Source organism: Girardinichthys multiradiatus, chromosome 4 (genome assembly GCF_021462225.1).
Source record: "Girardinichthys multiradiatus isolate DD_20200921_A chromosome 4, DD_fGirMul_XY1, whole genome shotgun sequence".
NCBI classification, from domain to species: domain Eukaryota; kingdom Metazoa; phylum Chordata; class Actinopteri; order Cyprinodontiformes; family Goodeidae; genus Girardinichthys; species Girardinichthys multiradiatus.
Genome location: NC_061797.1, coordinates 48465162 through 48481941, shown reverse-complemented (window position 1 = coordinate 48481941; position 16780 = coordinate 48465162). Strand labels below are relative to the sequence as shown.

The window sequence follows — 16780 nt, the reverse complement described above, 5'->3', positions numbered from 1 at the left end:
AAGGATTAATAGGAATGTATGATTGGATTGACTTTGTAACGCGCCTTGAGACAACATGTGAATCAGTGCTATATAAATAAATGAACTGAACTGAATAGTTATCCGTCATGAGTTTACCTGATTGTAATAGAATAAAAATAAGTTTATCAGTGTTATTGTAAATGAATCACGCAGCTGGCCCGATGAAGATTGGTTAAACATTTTTTATGTAAAATAAGGATTTAAACTTTTCCTGCTTATGGATCCAGAGTAACTTAAAGAATAATGAAGGAATTAATCAACTGTATAACTCTACAGCTGCCCATTGTCTATTATTTATCAGTTGACACAAAAAGTAATTTATTAGCCAATAGTCTTTTAAAAAGGGAGTAAAGGAGGTATATTGCAGTTTTCTTTCCCAGACCTCATTAGGCTGATTTAAATAAATGGTCTGTGGTCTTTCTGAGCAATGGAAACAAAATTTACACAATTTCCTGGGATTCCTTTTACCCGGCTAAAACAAATCCTGGGGCTCTGAGTGGAAAACTGACTGCTTCAACTAAGGCTCTTCAAAATGCTCCTGCTGTCTCATACCGAGTCTTCTGTTTATGATCCGAAAGTGTTCTGCTAAGAAGTTCTATCTGAATGAATACGTGTCAAACTGATCCCACCGATCCAGAAAACTGCTTATCAACGATTTAGTCAAAACCTCACAGCGATTATGTGTTAATCGCTGAACCTGGACTTATCTTTTATCCAGCAGAGTGATTCCATGAAGAAAACCCAGAACCAGGTTCAACTGTCAGAACGATTTATCTGCTCAGATGGTTTCTTCACATTGTGCTGCTCTCACTCCAGTTTAAAGAAGCTGATACAATAAAATAGATGGTCACATGTTTCTCTAGGTCTACTGCTGATTGGTTGATCAGGGCCTCATGATGACTCCTTTCCCTGCAAGCTGCTGGCTCCTGGTGGACAGCTGAGCTCTGAGATTAACTCACAGAGAAAGAACAATGGAACCAGCAGATCGAGCCAGAACCAAGCCTGCTACATTCAGCTGTCATAAATCTTTTATTGCATCACGCTCTTTGCTTCTTTCATTGACAGCCCATGGGGATCTACCATGGACATCTAAAGAACCAGAACCAACAGCTTTTCAAGCCAAGCTAAGCTGAGTAACTGGACTGAGGGAGAAACTGGAAGTTCTACCTTTTTCAACTTTCATTTCTCCTGCCAGATTTAACCTTCTGAAGATCTGATCCCTGAGACCCTCTCAGGTGAGTTCCTGATTGGTTCCTTCTGGACACCAGTGTGAGGTCCTGGTTTCTAAGCTTCAGAGGGTGTCTGTGGGCATTAAGACTGGGGGAACCACAGGAGGACGGGATACTGAGGAGGAGGAGTGTTCATCATGAGGAAGAGCAGGAGGAGCATTCTCACCTCTCAGGATGTAGTTCTGGTAGTTGTGGTCGGCTTCAGCTCCAACTTTAATGAAACACGTCAACCCTTCAGAGGCCACAAACTCTGGGACCAGATCTTTATCATCCTGCAGACAGAAACCAGTCAGAGATCATCATCATGTTCCAGCTATCTTCTCTGAGTGCAGTCTGAAAGGCAGCAGCTCTGTAACCCAGGATAAACCCTGCCTTCAGGACCTCCAACTGGAACAAGCTGGTGATGATTTTCTCTGGTGATGCTCTGCAGAGTCTCTCCTGCAGCCACCATTGTGCCTTTAAGGTCCTTATTTAGCAGATAGAAGAGATGCTCAGGTGGATTTAAGCCAGAAGAGGGATTTTTCATGTTTTAGATGTGAGAAGCTCCCATCTTGCTGGAACTGGAGCAAATAAGGAGTTTCTATCCAGGTCAGAGCACCACCAGCAGCTCCACCATCAATGAAACTCAGTCCTGAGGAGAAACATGCTGATGGAGCTGATGGACATCAAAGACCTACCTGAAAGAGTTGTTTGAGGGAGAACAGACACCGCCGAAGTTCTGGGCCTTTGGAGTTGTACAACCTCTCTGAAACACAAGAAGAAGAGAAACAGAACGTGATGTCACAGTTTGGTCATCGGACCTGATGATGGAATCATGTGGGACAGAAGAAGAAGCTGATGCAGGTGATGTTCGACCAGCATCATCAAGCTTCAAAAGTTCACATCCAGAATAAATGCCCTCATGTGAACTTGTTTGTGCAGAACTTTCAGCTCAGAACTGGAACCATTATGAGGTCTTTAACTGGCCTCTGGAGTCCGAGAGCTGATCAGAACCGGAACCCAAACAAACTGAACTGGAGTTAGTTTCAGGGGCAGTCAGACAGCAGACAACTTATTCCAACGGGTCATGAGAAACTGACTCCAGAACATAAACTCAAGATCTGAAACCCAAACAGAGGCTGTAACCATGGGTCCAGGTCACAGTCACAGGAGGTCAGTTCAGATCAAGTTCAGTAAAATCAGCTTCAAATGACAGATTAAACAGAGTCAAACTGAAGACACTCCAACACCCTGGAACCTTCTGACCTCACTGGAAACCAGAACACATCTGGGAGCTGCGTGGACCTTTTCTACAACCAAACACCAGGACAGAGAAAAAGCTTTGGAGCTCAACTAACTGCTGCACAACCAGACTAAACCCAAAGCCTGCAGAACGTCATCTTTCTTTTAGCATTTATTATTTCAGGAGTTACTTTGATTGAAAGATCTCTAAAAGTAAGGGTTTCACTGTAGGCCTGCAGGAAGGTCCGGGCAAGAGCTGATGGGACTCAAATAATCCGTTTGTGTTGAAGTACGACCCGTTCGTACGTCCGTCTATAGCGATTTTAGCTGTAAGGAGGTGTGCAGAGTTCTGATTGTTTATCTGAGCTGTTTAAACACAATCAGACATGAATGATCATTGTGTAACAAATAAGATGGTTTATTTGCAGCATTTCCATGCAAAATATTCCATGTTTAATATTAGATTTCAAAGAGGAGACAGCAGAAAGGTCACTGTTCAGATCACTGTTTAGGCAAAAACATCAAGAGTTTGTCAGGATTACTGATTACTTTGTTTTTTGGGAATCTAAGTTTGACTAATTGCAAAACCCCACTTCAACTCCTGAGAGAGCAACGATGGAGACTGAGACCCGACCAGGTCAGCTCTGGATGAAAACGCAGTTTTAAAAACAGGTCCTCATTGTTTGAAGAAGAAATCCGACCCAATGTCACCTGGATGACCTCACTGCAGCACTAAATTAAACTGGAGACCTGTCTGCTCTCCCCAGTTTGGAGGTAATGGTTGTTCAGACAGGTGAAACATTGAGGGCTGTGTTGTTGGAGTTTGCAGCAAACAGGATGTTGCTTCAGTTTATTTAGATCTCATCCAAACATCTGCACCACCAAGCCTCATATCTGCTGCAGAGCAGACGGCAACATGTTCAGGGCTAAACGTCAGAAAGCCACAAAACTGAGCAAATATTCTGGACTTTCATTTAAATCTGAGTTTCCGTGTATTTCTTGGTCTCAGACTGCAACACATTCCAGATAACTTTGTGGAGCAGCAGTTTGGGTCAGAAATAAGGAAACGGAGCAGCCAGGATGACAGAACCGTCAGCATCCTTCCTTTCAGTAAACACTCCAGGATGCAGGAAGACTGAGCATGCTCAGCAGAACCGGTGAACAGCAGGCTCCTGCACCTCAGAGGGAACAAAGACACCACCGGTACCAGAGTCTGGTACCGGTGGAACTGCAGTGTTAACAGAGTTGGAAAAACAAAAAAGATCCCAAATCAGAATCGATCAAAGGAAAATTGTTCCGGTTCTGATCTTGCTGACTGAACGGTTCATCAGTTAATTTCTGATCAGAACTTTTCTGTGAAGACTTGTTCCCTCACCTGCATCCTGCAGTAAATCAGCTCTGGGAAAATGTGCAGCTTTTACTTCTAGAACGCATTAAACGAGCTGAAAGTCGTGCGTGGGTGGGGTTAAATTAAAACCGGTGGTGTCCCAACTTCTCCAAACCCAGCAGAACCGCAGCTCCACCTGTTCATTCAGGACCAGAGGAGGAAACGAGCTGCAGCTTCCTTCCACCTCTGACATCATTTGCTTGGTGTTGACGATGACTCTCTGAGCCAAGATGGCTGCCACCCAGGCACAGTTTCCCCTCCAACAGCTAAGCCCTTGAAGGAGGAGGATGGATTATAAAGAGCTATAAGTGTTTTATGATGTCAGCTGAGTCCTCTGCTCTAAAAGGACTCGGTCACTGTGTGAAGGTCAGAGGATTCATGTTACTCTGAGGACCAGTCTGCAGCTTAACAACATGTTTTCAAACCAGCCAGACCAGTACGAGGCCCAGGACTCCACCAGAGTAACAACAGCAGATCAACTGGGATTACATGTGGCTGAACAGAAACTGTTGTGTGTGATTTTTCAAATGGATCTGTTTACAGGTGAGAACCGTCTTCAGGAAGCTGCACTGAGAACCTCTAAGATCTCTCTCAAGGTTCCAGCTCCAGCAGCTCAAACAAGTCAGATGTAGAGGCCCGCCTGGGAACTGATACCAGCAGTAAAAGTGTCCCTTCGTTTATATGTTGGATGGTCCCTCTGAGGATCACCAACCTGCACAGGTCTCTTGATCTCTGGTTCTGGAGTACGACCCAGATGTTAGACTGTTTAACACTGTCACCACACATCTAGAAACACCACTTTAATCTCTGATTGTTAATCCAGAGGACAGTTTTAATCTCTGAACTGATTCCCCTGCTGGTTTAAAGCTGCAGCTGAGCTCTTGGATGAATCGGACCTGGAAAGGCAAACATGCAGTTTGCATGCTGGCTCCTCGCTGCAGCGCTAGATGGAGAAACAAATGCTGCAGCGACATGTTAGAGCTGCTGCTGCAGGAATGCAGGAAAACAAGACGGAGAGCATCCATCCATGGTCAACCCTCCGCCTTAACTCCTCCAACAGATAGTAATCAGGGCTGTTTAGATGCAGTTATGAAACATTAGAAGCATGTTGTGATCTGTGAGTTTCTGGGAAAATGGAAAATCTGGAACAGCTTGAGCAACAAATCAAGATCCAACCTGCAAGACAGCGAGGAATTATAAAGCCTCATTATCCTTATAAAGATGGATGGAATACGGAGGCATGGAAGGATTCCTGTTTATCCTGAACACAGGAAGTGAGGCTGATAAACCCAGAGTGGTATTTCCTGTTAGTGACTCTGCAGCCGTGCAGAAAAAAATGGATCTGAGGACGTTATTGAGAGGAAAAACCTCAACAATGAACTAAAGCAGAAGGAATTCATTCAGAATGAGGCCGTCAGAGCCTGAGCCCTGGTCCAGTTCCAGCAAACATGATCAAAGCTGCTGGTTCTGGCTTCTTGTTCCTGGTTACTGACTTTGTTGCCTACAGCCATGAGGAACAAGGCCTGCAATGGCGTGTCTGTGCTTTATCTGTTGATCTGTCATTAATCTCCCTCCAGTTAATTAGAACAGCTCTTTGTTCATAATGTGATATGTCCAGGACTCAACAGAACCCAGCGCGGTTCTGTTAGACTCTGCTGATGACTCAACGCTGTCTAACCATAACTAACTGTGTCCATTATATCAGTGATTTAGATTTATTAGACTTAAATCTGCACCAACCTGGTCCTCTCTTAATATTATAATGTTCCTGAAATATTTTCCATAAAACACTAGGATATGAATTTAACTTCTCTCCTGAATTTCACAGATTTCTCTCCAGATGATCTTCATAAGGCTCACGTCCATCGATCTGCATTCTGGTTTTACTCTTCAGAGTGAATCCCTGAAGTTATAAATCTTTTCTGGGCTGTTCAATCAGTTTCAACCATCTCCTAGGCATCCACACGTCTGATCATGGACCCTGCTGGGAGTGTTCAAGTAACCGGACCCCTGCTGCTCTGTGGGTGTTCTTGGGTTAGAACCGTCCAAAGGAAACGGGGAGACAATGCGACCCAGATTCAGCATGAAAGCAGTCGCAACAACATGAGGAAGGAAGCTCAGTCAGTGGATGTGTGGGGATGATATCAGCAGCTGCCAACCAAACACAGCCTCATACAGCAGCCAGTAGTCCCGATTAGGATCAGGGACCAGGTCCAAACCCAAACTAACCAGGCCTCACCTGCTGCTGGTTGCTCAAAGCTGTGTGACTCCACCAGGAGATCTTAGTGACTTATCACCTGTACAAGGATCCTACTGCACCAACAGTCTCCACATTGTGTTTGCTGCATGTAGAGCCGGTTCTCCAGCTCCGGTACTCCAGCAGAGACGCAACTAAAAGCTGCAGGACCGTGGCTCTGGAGGACTGGACTTGGAGACCACTGATGTAGAACATGTTGCTGCTTTGCTCTGGTTTATGGGGAGGGTCATGACCAGACAGTTGGAAACAGACTGGACTGAGGTGATCAGTCCTCTTAAATCCAAACAAAGCTGCTGATTCAGGCAGAGAGTTCTCTTCGGATCCAAACCTGTTGTTTCCCAGCCCGTGTGTGGCTTTTGTTTCAGTGCAGATGGTGCACAGTTCTGTTGGGTCTAAATTTAGTCACTGATTGTTTCCATGTCCTCCTGAAAGAGCTAATGTGGTTTCTCCTCGGAGGAAGAAGCAGAACCAGGAGAGGTGACATCATCTATTTAGTGAGTCACTGAGCTGCTGATCTCTGAGACGCCTTAATGGCACAAGACGCAGGCTGACGAGGCATGCTGGGAAAGCCCCTCCAGCAGGAAGGGCGGGGCCATGCCAGGCAGCAAGGAGGGAATGACCACAAGAACTCTGGGAAAGTTCATGCTTTCCAGGAGAAGAGATTCTGACAGACTGAAGCTGCAACAAACAATTAACTCCGTCATCAGTGAAAGTGTTGACACTTTAGTTCCTGCTCCAGGTTGATTGTTACCTCAGACACGCAGAGCCGATGATCCTGCAGAACAGGATGCTAACAGACATCATCGCGGAAAAAAGGAAAAGTTGCTGCCTACAGAACCAAAACTAGGACTTTCAACTGGTTTATGCAAGAAAACACACATCTGAGACATAGAGGCAGTGCAAAGACAAAAACTAAAGCATCAACAATGAGATAAAAGCTGCAAAAACACCAGAGACTTCCATGGAGAGGCAGGAGAGACAAAATGCAACGCCTGCAGCGTTCATGTGCTTCTCTCTCAAAGTGCAGGAGAAAACTAAACCACAAACAGGAAGAGAACAACATCACTCTGGGCTCCGATAAGGTTAGAAAATACCAGGCTAAAAATAAAAAGCCAGAACAGAGCTGAGCTTCAGTCTCCTGGGACTTTAACAGAAACAAGTTGTTCTAAGCAGAAACACCAAGAGCTGCTCAGAAACGAGACGCTTCCACCGAAAAACACTGAAGGTCCAGTAGGCCCGAGTTCAGTTTGGTTTCAGCAGAAATCAAAAAACCATCTAGCAACTTTTCTCATCTTAACGTCCTGACACATGCAGAATGGTGGACCTGCTCAGCTGTTCAGAGGCTACTGCAGATCTGAACAGGTTAAATAGAGAAACCCAGGAGAGGTCAGCTAGGCCTCCTGCCTGCAGCACCTGATGGACAGCCTGCTGCACAGAAACATGAGGTCATATCTGCTCTGCAAACATATGAAAGGCATCAGGTTCTTGCTTTACTCCTTCTGTCTCCATGGAATCAGAGCAGGCGTTAAATGAAGCTGACACCAAACGCAGCCCAAGAAACGTTGGAGGATGCTTTAATTCCTGCAGAGACGGACGTGAAAGGTCTCACAGGCGCCCCACAATAAAACAGGAGCAAACACAAACATTCCCACAGAGAGATGCCACCCTGCTGACTGAGCTGGAAGCGTGACAGGTGGAGGAAAATCCTGACCGAGACTTTCCTCTGAGTCATCGCTCCTCTGCCGGAGCAGACGCTGGTTGGAAATATTTACCCAGGATCAAGTGGACACGCACGGAGAGCTGAGTCCTCAGGATCAGGATGGGCTTCTTTCCTTTCCTGTGGAGACAACGAGACAAATCTTTAGTCAGCAAAATGTGGAAGCATTCAGACCAGTTGATATAACCCAGTTTACCCGGTTCTGAGCTCAGAACCGTTTCCATATAAACAGACCCGCTGGGATTAGAGGGTGGAAAGAATGAGAGGAAGGGAAGAAGCGATGGAGGCTGAAACACGTTTCAGGACGTCTCCACAGTGAAAAAGAGTCCAGTTTAAAGTCCCAACAGTAACATGGAAGCCCTGCCCCCCCAGAGTCACCGGCTGGTGTTAGACAGTAGAGAGGAAGAAAGCTGCTCTTACGCCACATCTTCGTAGAAACTCTCTAACTCGTCCCGCTGCTCAGCCAGAGACGAGTCCAAGTCCAGGTAGTTCCCGCTCGGAGAGACCTGGAGGGTGCAGTCTTCTGCCTGGAACACAGAATCAGTTCTGTTAAAGTTGACTACGACCCACTTCTGTCCCTAGCCCGTCGTTGGTCCCACTCTGTTAAATTAGGAACTTTCCCTTCGTCCACAGCTGCTGACAGCTCTGGTGTCCCTCTAGGAACGGTCGTAGGACCAGTTTTATTTAGACTCTCGCTTTCTTTGGATCGACTTATCCATGAATAGATTTCATTTCATTGTTATGACAAACAGATTTATATGTTCTCGCATTCAGATGTGTGCATTTGGCTTTCAACTGCAGTTCTGTGTTTAAGTCATTTGTAGTTTAAGGTTTTTACTGATTTTATATTTTTCTCTGTTTTGGAGGTTTATTTTGCAGCAGTGATGTCAGATCTGTTCTCTAAATAAAGTTGATTTAATGGAGATCAGCAATGTGTGTGTGTGTGTGTGTGTTTGGCAGTACGTTGAGTGTACCGTAAACAGATCCAGGAGCAGCTGCTACCACAACAAACAACGAATGCCTCTTTTCCACTGGCTCTATTTAGCCCGGCTCCGCTCCACTCGGCCTGCTTTGCGAGCGTTTCCATCACTGTTTTTTCTGTACTAGTACCATGTTTTTGGTCCCTGCTCCTGAGCAGGTCCGATCTGGGCTGAGTCGGAACTACATGTGACGTAACCAGACTGCTGTTCACTGATTGGTCATGGGACCAGGAAATATGAGGAGGTTTCGCAAGAGGTTGTGCAGGGAAAAGTTAATAAAACTCAAGAGCGACTACACTAATATTAAGGACCACAACAGCTGGAGCGGGTCAAACCCAAATATGATTTTAACAATTTACTAATCATAAACCAGCCTGAAGGCTGAAAGAAAAGAAAAGGGACAAATCAGCTTTCTGAATTACACGCAGGTAGGGGGCGCTGTATTTAATAATATCCTAAACCAGATGATCACACATAAAATTAGATGCACGAACATTTCCCCCAAAATACACAAAACAAAACCACCACAAAACAACGTGTTTGGATCAGAAGTTTATCGACGGTCCTTAAAGCTGCAGAAGGGAATGCCTAGTACCAAGTGCCTAGAAGGGAGTACTTTCTATGGGAAGGAAAAGTAATGATTAATGGATGTAGCTCCTCTAGTCGTTTCATCTTCCCCCCCACAGCGGAGCCTGCCGGGAACGGGCCAGCGATTTCAGTTAATCGATTAGTAATCAGATAGCAAAAGAAGCTTAATAGGAAATTATACACCGCATTTGTACCAGGTGAAGCTAAAGCTAGGCCGTATTTACAGAAAAGGAAGGTTTTTCATCCTAAATGATAAATGTAGATATTTTTTGTACAATTTTGGCCTAATTACCACTCTGAGTGGGTTGTTCTTCCAGCAAATTGCATGTTTTAGAGTCTGTGTTTTCCAGTTTACAATTATTCAAATTCTAAATAAGTTGACGATTATTTCAGTAATTGATTAATCACGATCAATCTGATTAATGTTTTCAGCCTAATTGATGTCGGCCTAGAATTAATAAAATTCCTGATTTGTAAATGGGAAAAACTTTAGCAATTTTCATTTTTTTAGCAAAACACCATTTTGAACGGACGGGTTACAGATTAAAGTTTTATGATATCAACATTAAAGTTCTGACCTGATGGGATCACTGTAATTTCATTCATCATCAGATTGAATATAAACTCTTAACCTCTGCTGCAGAACTTCAAAGAACCAGGAGGGACCTGTGGAGAAGCTACTGGTGCTCCATCATTCAGACTGATGAGCTGCAGACTCATCCAGACAGCACCAGCTGGATGTTCTGAAGTCATGGCCTATTTAAAGTCTCTGTAGGAGAGTCCTTACTCCAGCTCTGTTAGAAACCTTCCTTCTGTGATGCATTCCTGACATTGTGTGAGCTTCCTGCAAAACATGTTCTGCTGTCAGCAGACCTCAGAACCAGCTGGAGGTCTGTGCTGAGCTCCTCAGACTGCAGCTCTGCTTCATCTTGTTCACAATCTGCAGCAGAACGGTCCCTGGAAACATCTACAGCGGTCACAGCTGTGTAACGCTCAGGAATCTGGCTGACCTGATCACAGCCGGATCAGTCAGTCATTGAACCAGCAGAACCACATTCTGACTGGTCTTGTTAGACTGACGCTGAGGAGGAAGAGGCTCAGCTTCACATTTTAAACCCATGCTGTAACTCCGGCAGCTCAGCTAATGTTGGAGCTCAAACTCAGAACTGACTGAGGAAAAAGGTTTAGTTCGTCTCTCAGTCTGTCTCTGTCCACCATCAGTAAAATCCACCTCCTATTGGACCCGATTTGCTTCAACCTATTGGTCCAGTACATGGTTCTCTCTAAGTGAGACGCTTCAGAGGATCTGAGCCTGCAGAGACCCTCCTGGGTCTGCAGCAGCTCTTTACGGTCAATTAATCATTAACTAGATTACAGCAAGCATCAAAACTAATTCATTAACTCATAATTTTGTTATTTCCTGAACATTGTATGAAATATTAAATGGTTCATTCTGAAAATTACCAACATAAATTTGACAAAAAAAAAGTCCAAATAATTGAAACTAAATTTGCTCCAATGAAATGTTTCCACATAAAACAGCGTTTTACTTTGAGGTAATGCTAGGATCCTGAAACAGGGGAGGCTTAATCCAGCCCAGAAGAAATAATCCAGAACAAACTGATGGAACTAAACTAACATGAGTAAAAACATTTGACTTTATTATTTGTTTTTCTGAGAGAAGACAGAATAATCAGTCTAATCAAAGCACAGAAACGTTGGTTACGTACTGTAACACCAGATTCTATGGGTATAAGCGCAGCCCTTTAAGCTCTGCTGAAAGTCACTAATGATATTCTTATGGCCTCAGATAATGGACTTGTGTCTGTTCTGGTTCTGTTAGATCTCAGTGCTGCATTTGATCCAGTCGATCATAATATTCTCTTAGAAAGGCTGGAATATGCTGTAGGGATCAGGGGAACAGCGCTAGGCTGGTTTAAATCTTATTTGTCTGACAGATTCCAGTTTGTTCATGTAAATGATAAATCATCTTTAAACTCCAGGGTTAATTATGGAGTACCACAGGGTTCAGTACTTGAGCCAATTCTTTTTACTATATATATGCTTCCAATAGGTCAAATTATCAGGCAGCTTGGGATAAATTTTCCCTGTTACGCTGATGATACTCAGCTTTACTTATCTATAAATCCTGATGAACCCAACCAGTTAGAAAGACTACAAGCATGTCTTGAAGATATATAAAAAAAACCACTCTGAAAAAGAAACTGCTTAGTCAATTAATTAATGTTACCTGTTAAACAGGTTTCTAGGATTTCCTTCTTTCACCTTTGGAAAATATGCCAGAATTAGAAACTTCAAGGCTGGACTATTGTAATTCTTTAATATCAGGATGTCCACAAAATGCAGTTAAAAGCCTTCAGCTGATTCAAAATGCTGCAGCAAGAGTTCTGATGAAAATTAAAAGGAGAAAGTAAACTTTACTTCTTTAATTTTAGTGTCAAACAATTTAAAATCTTTTGATTTAACGATACTCAAACCTTCAACTTTAACAGTATTCACATTCTCCATAAACAAACATTTGGATCTATGGTCTGTGTTAAAATTCAAGCAATTAAGGGAGGCCCCTAATAATCTGGGGGCCTTCAGCAGTGGCTTAGTTTGGGAACGCCTTGCTCCGGCTCTGAGGAAGTGAAAACTTGATCTCCTCCACAGTGATGGAGGAAAGAAATCTCTAATAACCGTAGGAGATTGGAAAGTTGGACCATGCTGCTGTGGCGCCAAGTGGAGCCATCAGCTGCTTCTTTTTAACAACACAGACTTAGTTTCAGGGAACGCAACCAGAGGTACCATTGGGTCAAAGTTCTGAGCTACAAACGGGTATACACTCACAGATCCTGTCTGTGTGACAAGACGTTTCTGAGCTCTGAAGCTGTCTGGATCTTCATGCTGAGACTGAACCACCGAGTCAAACTGCAGCTGTCCGGCTGGAGAAGAAAGACGGACTCCTTTAATCCAGACTATTTAAAGCAGCTTTTAAAACAGAAGAAAACGCCTGATGTTAGTTTTACATCCGTCCATCCATCCTTATCTGCTGTTTACAGCTCTCACCCACTTCCTCCATCAGGACGAGGGGGACAAGGAGGGAGGTGAATGCAGCCAAACGGATTCTCCTCCAGCTCATATCTCCTCAGAGAATCTTCTAGCCTGCAGGTCGAGCCACAGGGCATGATGGGAACAATTAGAGGGTTAATGGAGAAACGTAATCTGGAGGGGTCAGTGCTCCGAAGCGTATCTGAAGCTGGAGATACTACATTTACTAAAACACCTCATAGCAGACTAAAACAATGAAGCAGAGTTCAGCGGCAGGAAGCAGAACATCTTAAACTCTATCAGACGAGGTCTCCACGGTTCTGAGGAACCTGAGGGAGAGCTTCTGGCTTTAAAAAAGCTGCCATCTCAAACCTGCAGGAACTTTATTTGGTTTCATCATCACTGCATGGAGCTGCAGAAGAAATCAGACCCTGAACTTCATCCATGTCAGTGTCCATCAGCAGTTCAGAGAGCAGCAGAACATCCAGACCTCCAACAGACCAAACTGGTCGGAAGGACGTTAGGAAAACATGACCACTTGAATACAAAGAGGAGGTCCAACTGAACAAGAAGTGTCAGAACCAAGCTGCAGGATCCAGCTCATCAGCCCTCTAAACAGCTGCAAGCACACAAATCCTCACATGGAGACACAGACTGAGTTCTATGGCAAACCAGAGGAGCCAAAAAAGGAAACTCACAGCCATAAAATGAAATAAAATCGGCTCAGTAAAAATGATGGATTCAGCTTTATTAAAATTATGGTTTTGATTTTTCTTCAGTGGGTTTAAATGAAACGGTTCTCTGTCACAGACCCACACAGAACCGGTTCATAGCAACAGGTCCAGAGTGAGCGGGTCCAGCCGAGACAAAGAGATTTCACTTTTCATAAATATGGCTGAAGGGTTTGGACCCAAAGGGCAGATTACCTTAATGATGCATTAACAGCCCCATAAAATAATGGGAGTTTTCAGCTTTGATTCATTTATAACCAAGAAAGGAAATCTGGAAACGTTACAGATCAGTTTTTTCCTAAATTAATTACTTTTAGTAAGTCTTTTTTAAACATGACCATTTAATAAAAAGAAATCAATACACTTAAAACTGATCTCATAAACATGTTTCCATATTTTAAACCCACTGGTGGGTTCAAAGGTTAAATATGAGTCCTTTCAAGTTAAAGATGAGTTCCAGTGGTTGAGCAGCAGCACGTTGGTGACAGACAGGTGAGGTTCTGATGGAACCTGAGACCCACTCTGAAGTTCTGCAGCCAGTTTGTCTTCATCTGAAGACTCTGACCTCTGAGAAGTCTGCTCACAGTAAAACAGCCTGACTCACGTCTGACGTCATGCAGAGTCGGCCTCTAAAACATCAAGCTGCACTCATTCACTTCCTGTTTGCCAGAATGGACAAAGCTGCACAGCTTTTCCGCCGGCCGGCCGACAGGAAGCAGGAACACAGAGCTTATTCTGCTCCTGCACACTGGGCGGTTTGTCCTCGGACTCAGTGGACGTCTGATCTGCAGAAAGGATGAAGAACAGCTCTGAAGGAGCGATCAGCCTAATGTCTCTGCTCCATGAAACTCTAACCTTCTGCTCCACATTCTACAGGTGGAGCTACATTTCAACACTCAGAGCAGCCACGCCCACGCGCTCCCTGTGTGTTACCCAACAGGCAAGGAGGCCACTTTCTCTCAGATCAGAACAAACAAAGCCTCTGTTCCTCTGAAGAACAAACCATGGAGATCACCTTCCACACCATCATTCGTTTGAATCAAAATACAGAACCTCCTTCAGCAGCAGATCCCTCAGCAGGTTCTCTGTTATCTTTGTGGAGGAACTTTAGTCATTGAGGTTCCTGCTGAGATCTCTAAAGGTCCCACAACAGCATTTCAATCAGGTTTAGGTCTGGACTTTGACTGGACCACAGCAGCACCTTGATTCTTTTCTTTTTCAGCTATTCTGTTATAGATCTGCTGCTGTGTTTAGGATCATGGTTCTGTTGATGACCCAGTTTGGACCAGGCTTCAGTTGTTTTACAGATGGACTTAAACTGGACTCTAGAATACTTTGGTATACAGAGGAGATCATGGTCCACTCAGGGACTTCAGGGTGAAAGATCCCGTGACTACAAAACAAACCCACATCATCATCCCTCCACTGCTGTGCTTGACAGTAGGTATGAGGTGTTTGTGCTGATCTGCTGTGTTGGGTTTCCTCCACCATGGTTCAGTCCAGTATGGTCAAACATCTCTATTTTGGTCTCATCTGCCCAGAGGACATTGTTCCAGAAGTTTTATCCTTCATTCAGATGCAGTTTTGCAATCTAGCTCCTGCTGCCATCTTGTTTTTAGGGAGAAGAGGCTTTCTCCAACTCTTCCAAACAGACATACTGGTTCAGTGCCATGACCTTTAACCTTGAACCTGCTAACCGAGGCCTGTAGAGTCTGAAATGGAGCTCTTGGGTCATTCTCTGAACTATGCATCTATAACTCCTCCCAGGTTGGTAGGAAGCAACAGCTGCTGCTCTCAGACCATTGCTGGCATCTTACCGCCTTGGCGTGGTGCTCCAGAGCGACAAACTGTTAAACCCCTGATGATGATCAGGTGTAGCTGATCAGCAGCTCCTGGCTGCAGTGAAAGTGGACCAACCGGTACCAACACAGCGTTCCTGTTGCAGTTTAACTTTTGTTCAGTGATTAATGGAGGTGTGGATCTCTTATGTTTTATGAATCTGAGGTTTGAATCATCATCGACCTGAAGAGGATCAGATGATTTATTCATTTTGTTCTGGTGTTTAAAACCAGATCATTAAAGAAGCTACCCTTCCTCCTTTCTGTTCCTAATCTGGACTCACCTGTCCAGGTGAACCAACAGAAGTCCAGGTTTAATTGGATCAGTGCTCTCAGCTTCTTTTAATTTCTGACACATTTTAAATAACTATTAAAGTATGACGTCACCTTCACCATGTGAAACCTGACACTCATACCTGAGAGCTTTTCTTCCCTTCATGCACAAAACCACATAATTTCTGTCTCTAAGATTACTCTGAGCTCGGTCCTGGTCCGGTTCGGTGTTTGACCCACCTTCAGGGGCGCCCCAAGTAACTTGTGGATTACGGTGATCTGCTCGCTCAGCGGCTGGTCCTCCTCCAATGTCACCGTGGGAGGTCTTCGGGGTTCGGGAAAGTTCGTGCAGATAAACGGGTCCGAGTCCTCCAGGAACTGGACCCGGCAGGTGACGGAAGCCATGGCCGACAGACCACGACCAGACTGCGTTTGAGCTGCTGAGAGAGTCCGTGTGGTTCGGTCCTCAGCGGAGGAAAGTTTAAATGAAGCTGAACGGACCGCTGCCCTGTCTGTCAAACCGGACACAAAACACACAGACTACATCCGGTTGGGCGTTTCAGAATAAAGCACAGCTGATCAACGAGCTCCTCATTCACTGTTCCCACGACCAGAACTAAACACGGCGAAGCTGCAGAACCGGTCCGGTCCGTGTAGGTTTTAATTAGGTGTTCTCACAGAAACCAGCGACGACATCTTGATATTCAAAACATAAAACTAATAAAATATAAATTCAAGCTGTTTCTTTTTGTTGTGTCAACACGTATAAACAGAGAAGCACATTTGAGTTGGGGTTTATTATTTTCATATTCAAAGTAAGAGATTAAATCAGCTGCGAAGAGGAACAACAATGGCCTCATGACGTCACTGTCCATATACCATAGGGCTGAGCGCTTTCGGGCTCTTGTGATCTTAAAAACAAAAGAAACAAAATATAAAATATGTAGGACAATAGCTTTGAGAAGAAACGGTGCCTCCTACAGTTTTAGTTGCAGAATTATCTCTGTTTTAGTTTTTGTTGCTGCTGATTTTATTTTGATCAATTTAAACATAAAAAAAAAATCAATGTAATTCATTCCCCTGCACCAGGCAACAGATCAGACAGAATATTATTAATTTATCTCCTGGGTCAGGCTATAATCATTTTCTGCTGCTGACACAGTTACGGGTTGCTTAGTTGAGCTGCTAAAGTGAAGTGGAATCTAAAATGCAAAAATTAAATGTACTGAAACTGTTTAAATGCAGTGAAATATAATTAGCATCATGTTTAACTCAGTGTATTAACACAGTGTTAAGTTAGCTACAACAACATTTAATTTCCCTTTGGGATTAATAAAGTATTTTTTAATTTGAATTTTAGGCTGTTTGCCAGAATTTAAGGAGCTGAGTATAACCATCTCTTACTGACTGATTTATTGACAAAATGTGTGGATTAAATGTTTGTCGAGCTCAGACACGAGCACAGATAACTCTGTTTCCATAGCCCC

The 16780-nt window shown here is 44.0% G+C and overlaps 1 protein-coding gene across 7 annotated transcripts in view; it reads right to left on the bottom strand.

Moving 5' to 3' along the window:
• The window catches only part of fhod1 (formin homology 2 domain containing 1), a 42155-nt gene extending 26284 nt beyond the window's left edge, over nt 1-15871 (bottom strand). For 2 of the 7 annotated variants that reach the window (XM_047363413.1, XM_047363414.1), the window contains exons 1-5: nt 15534-15867; nt 8253-8359; nt 7888-7952; nt 1928-1995; nt 1417-1522 (exon numbers count right to left, since the gene is read on the bottom strand). In XM_047363413.1, coding sequence (XP_047219369.1) covers nt 1417-1522; nt 1928-1995; nt 7888-7952; nt 8253-8359; nt 15534-15698 — 511 coding nt within the window. In that variant the 5' untranslated portion in view covers nt 15699-15867. Of the gene's footprint in view, nt 1-1416; nt 1523-1927; nt 1996-7887; nt 7953-8252; nt 8360-15533 lie in introns of all 7 variants that reach the window. The other 5 variants (XM_047363411.1, XM_047363410.1, XM_047363412.1 and 2 more) reach the window with 5 other exon arrangements.
• Nucleotides 15872-16780: the final 909 nt, after the last annotated feature.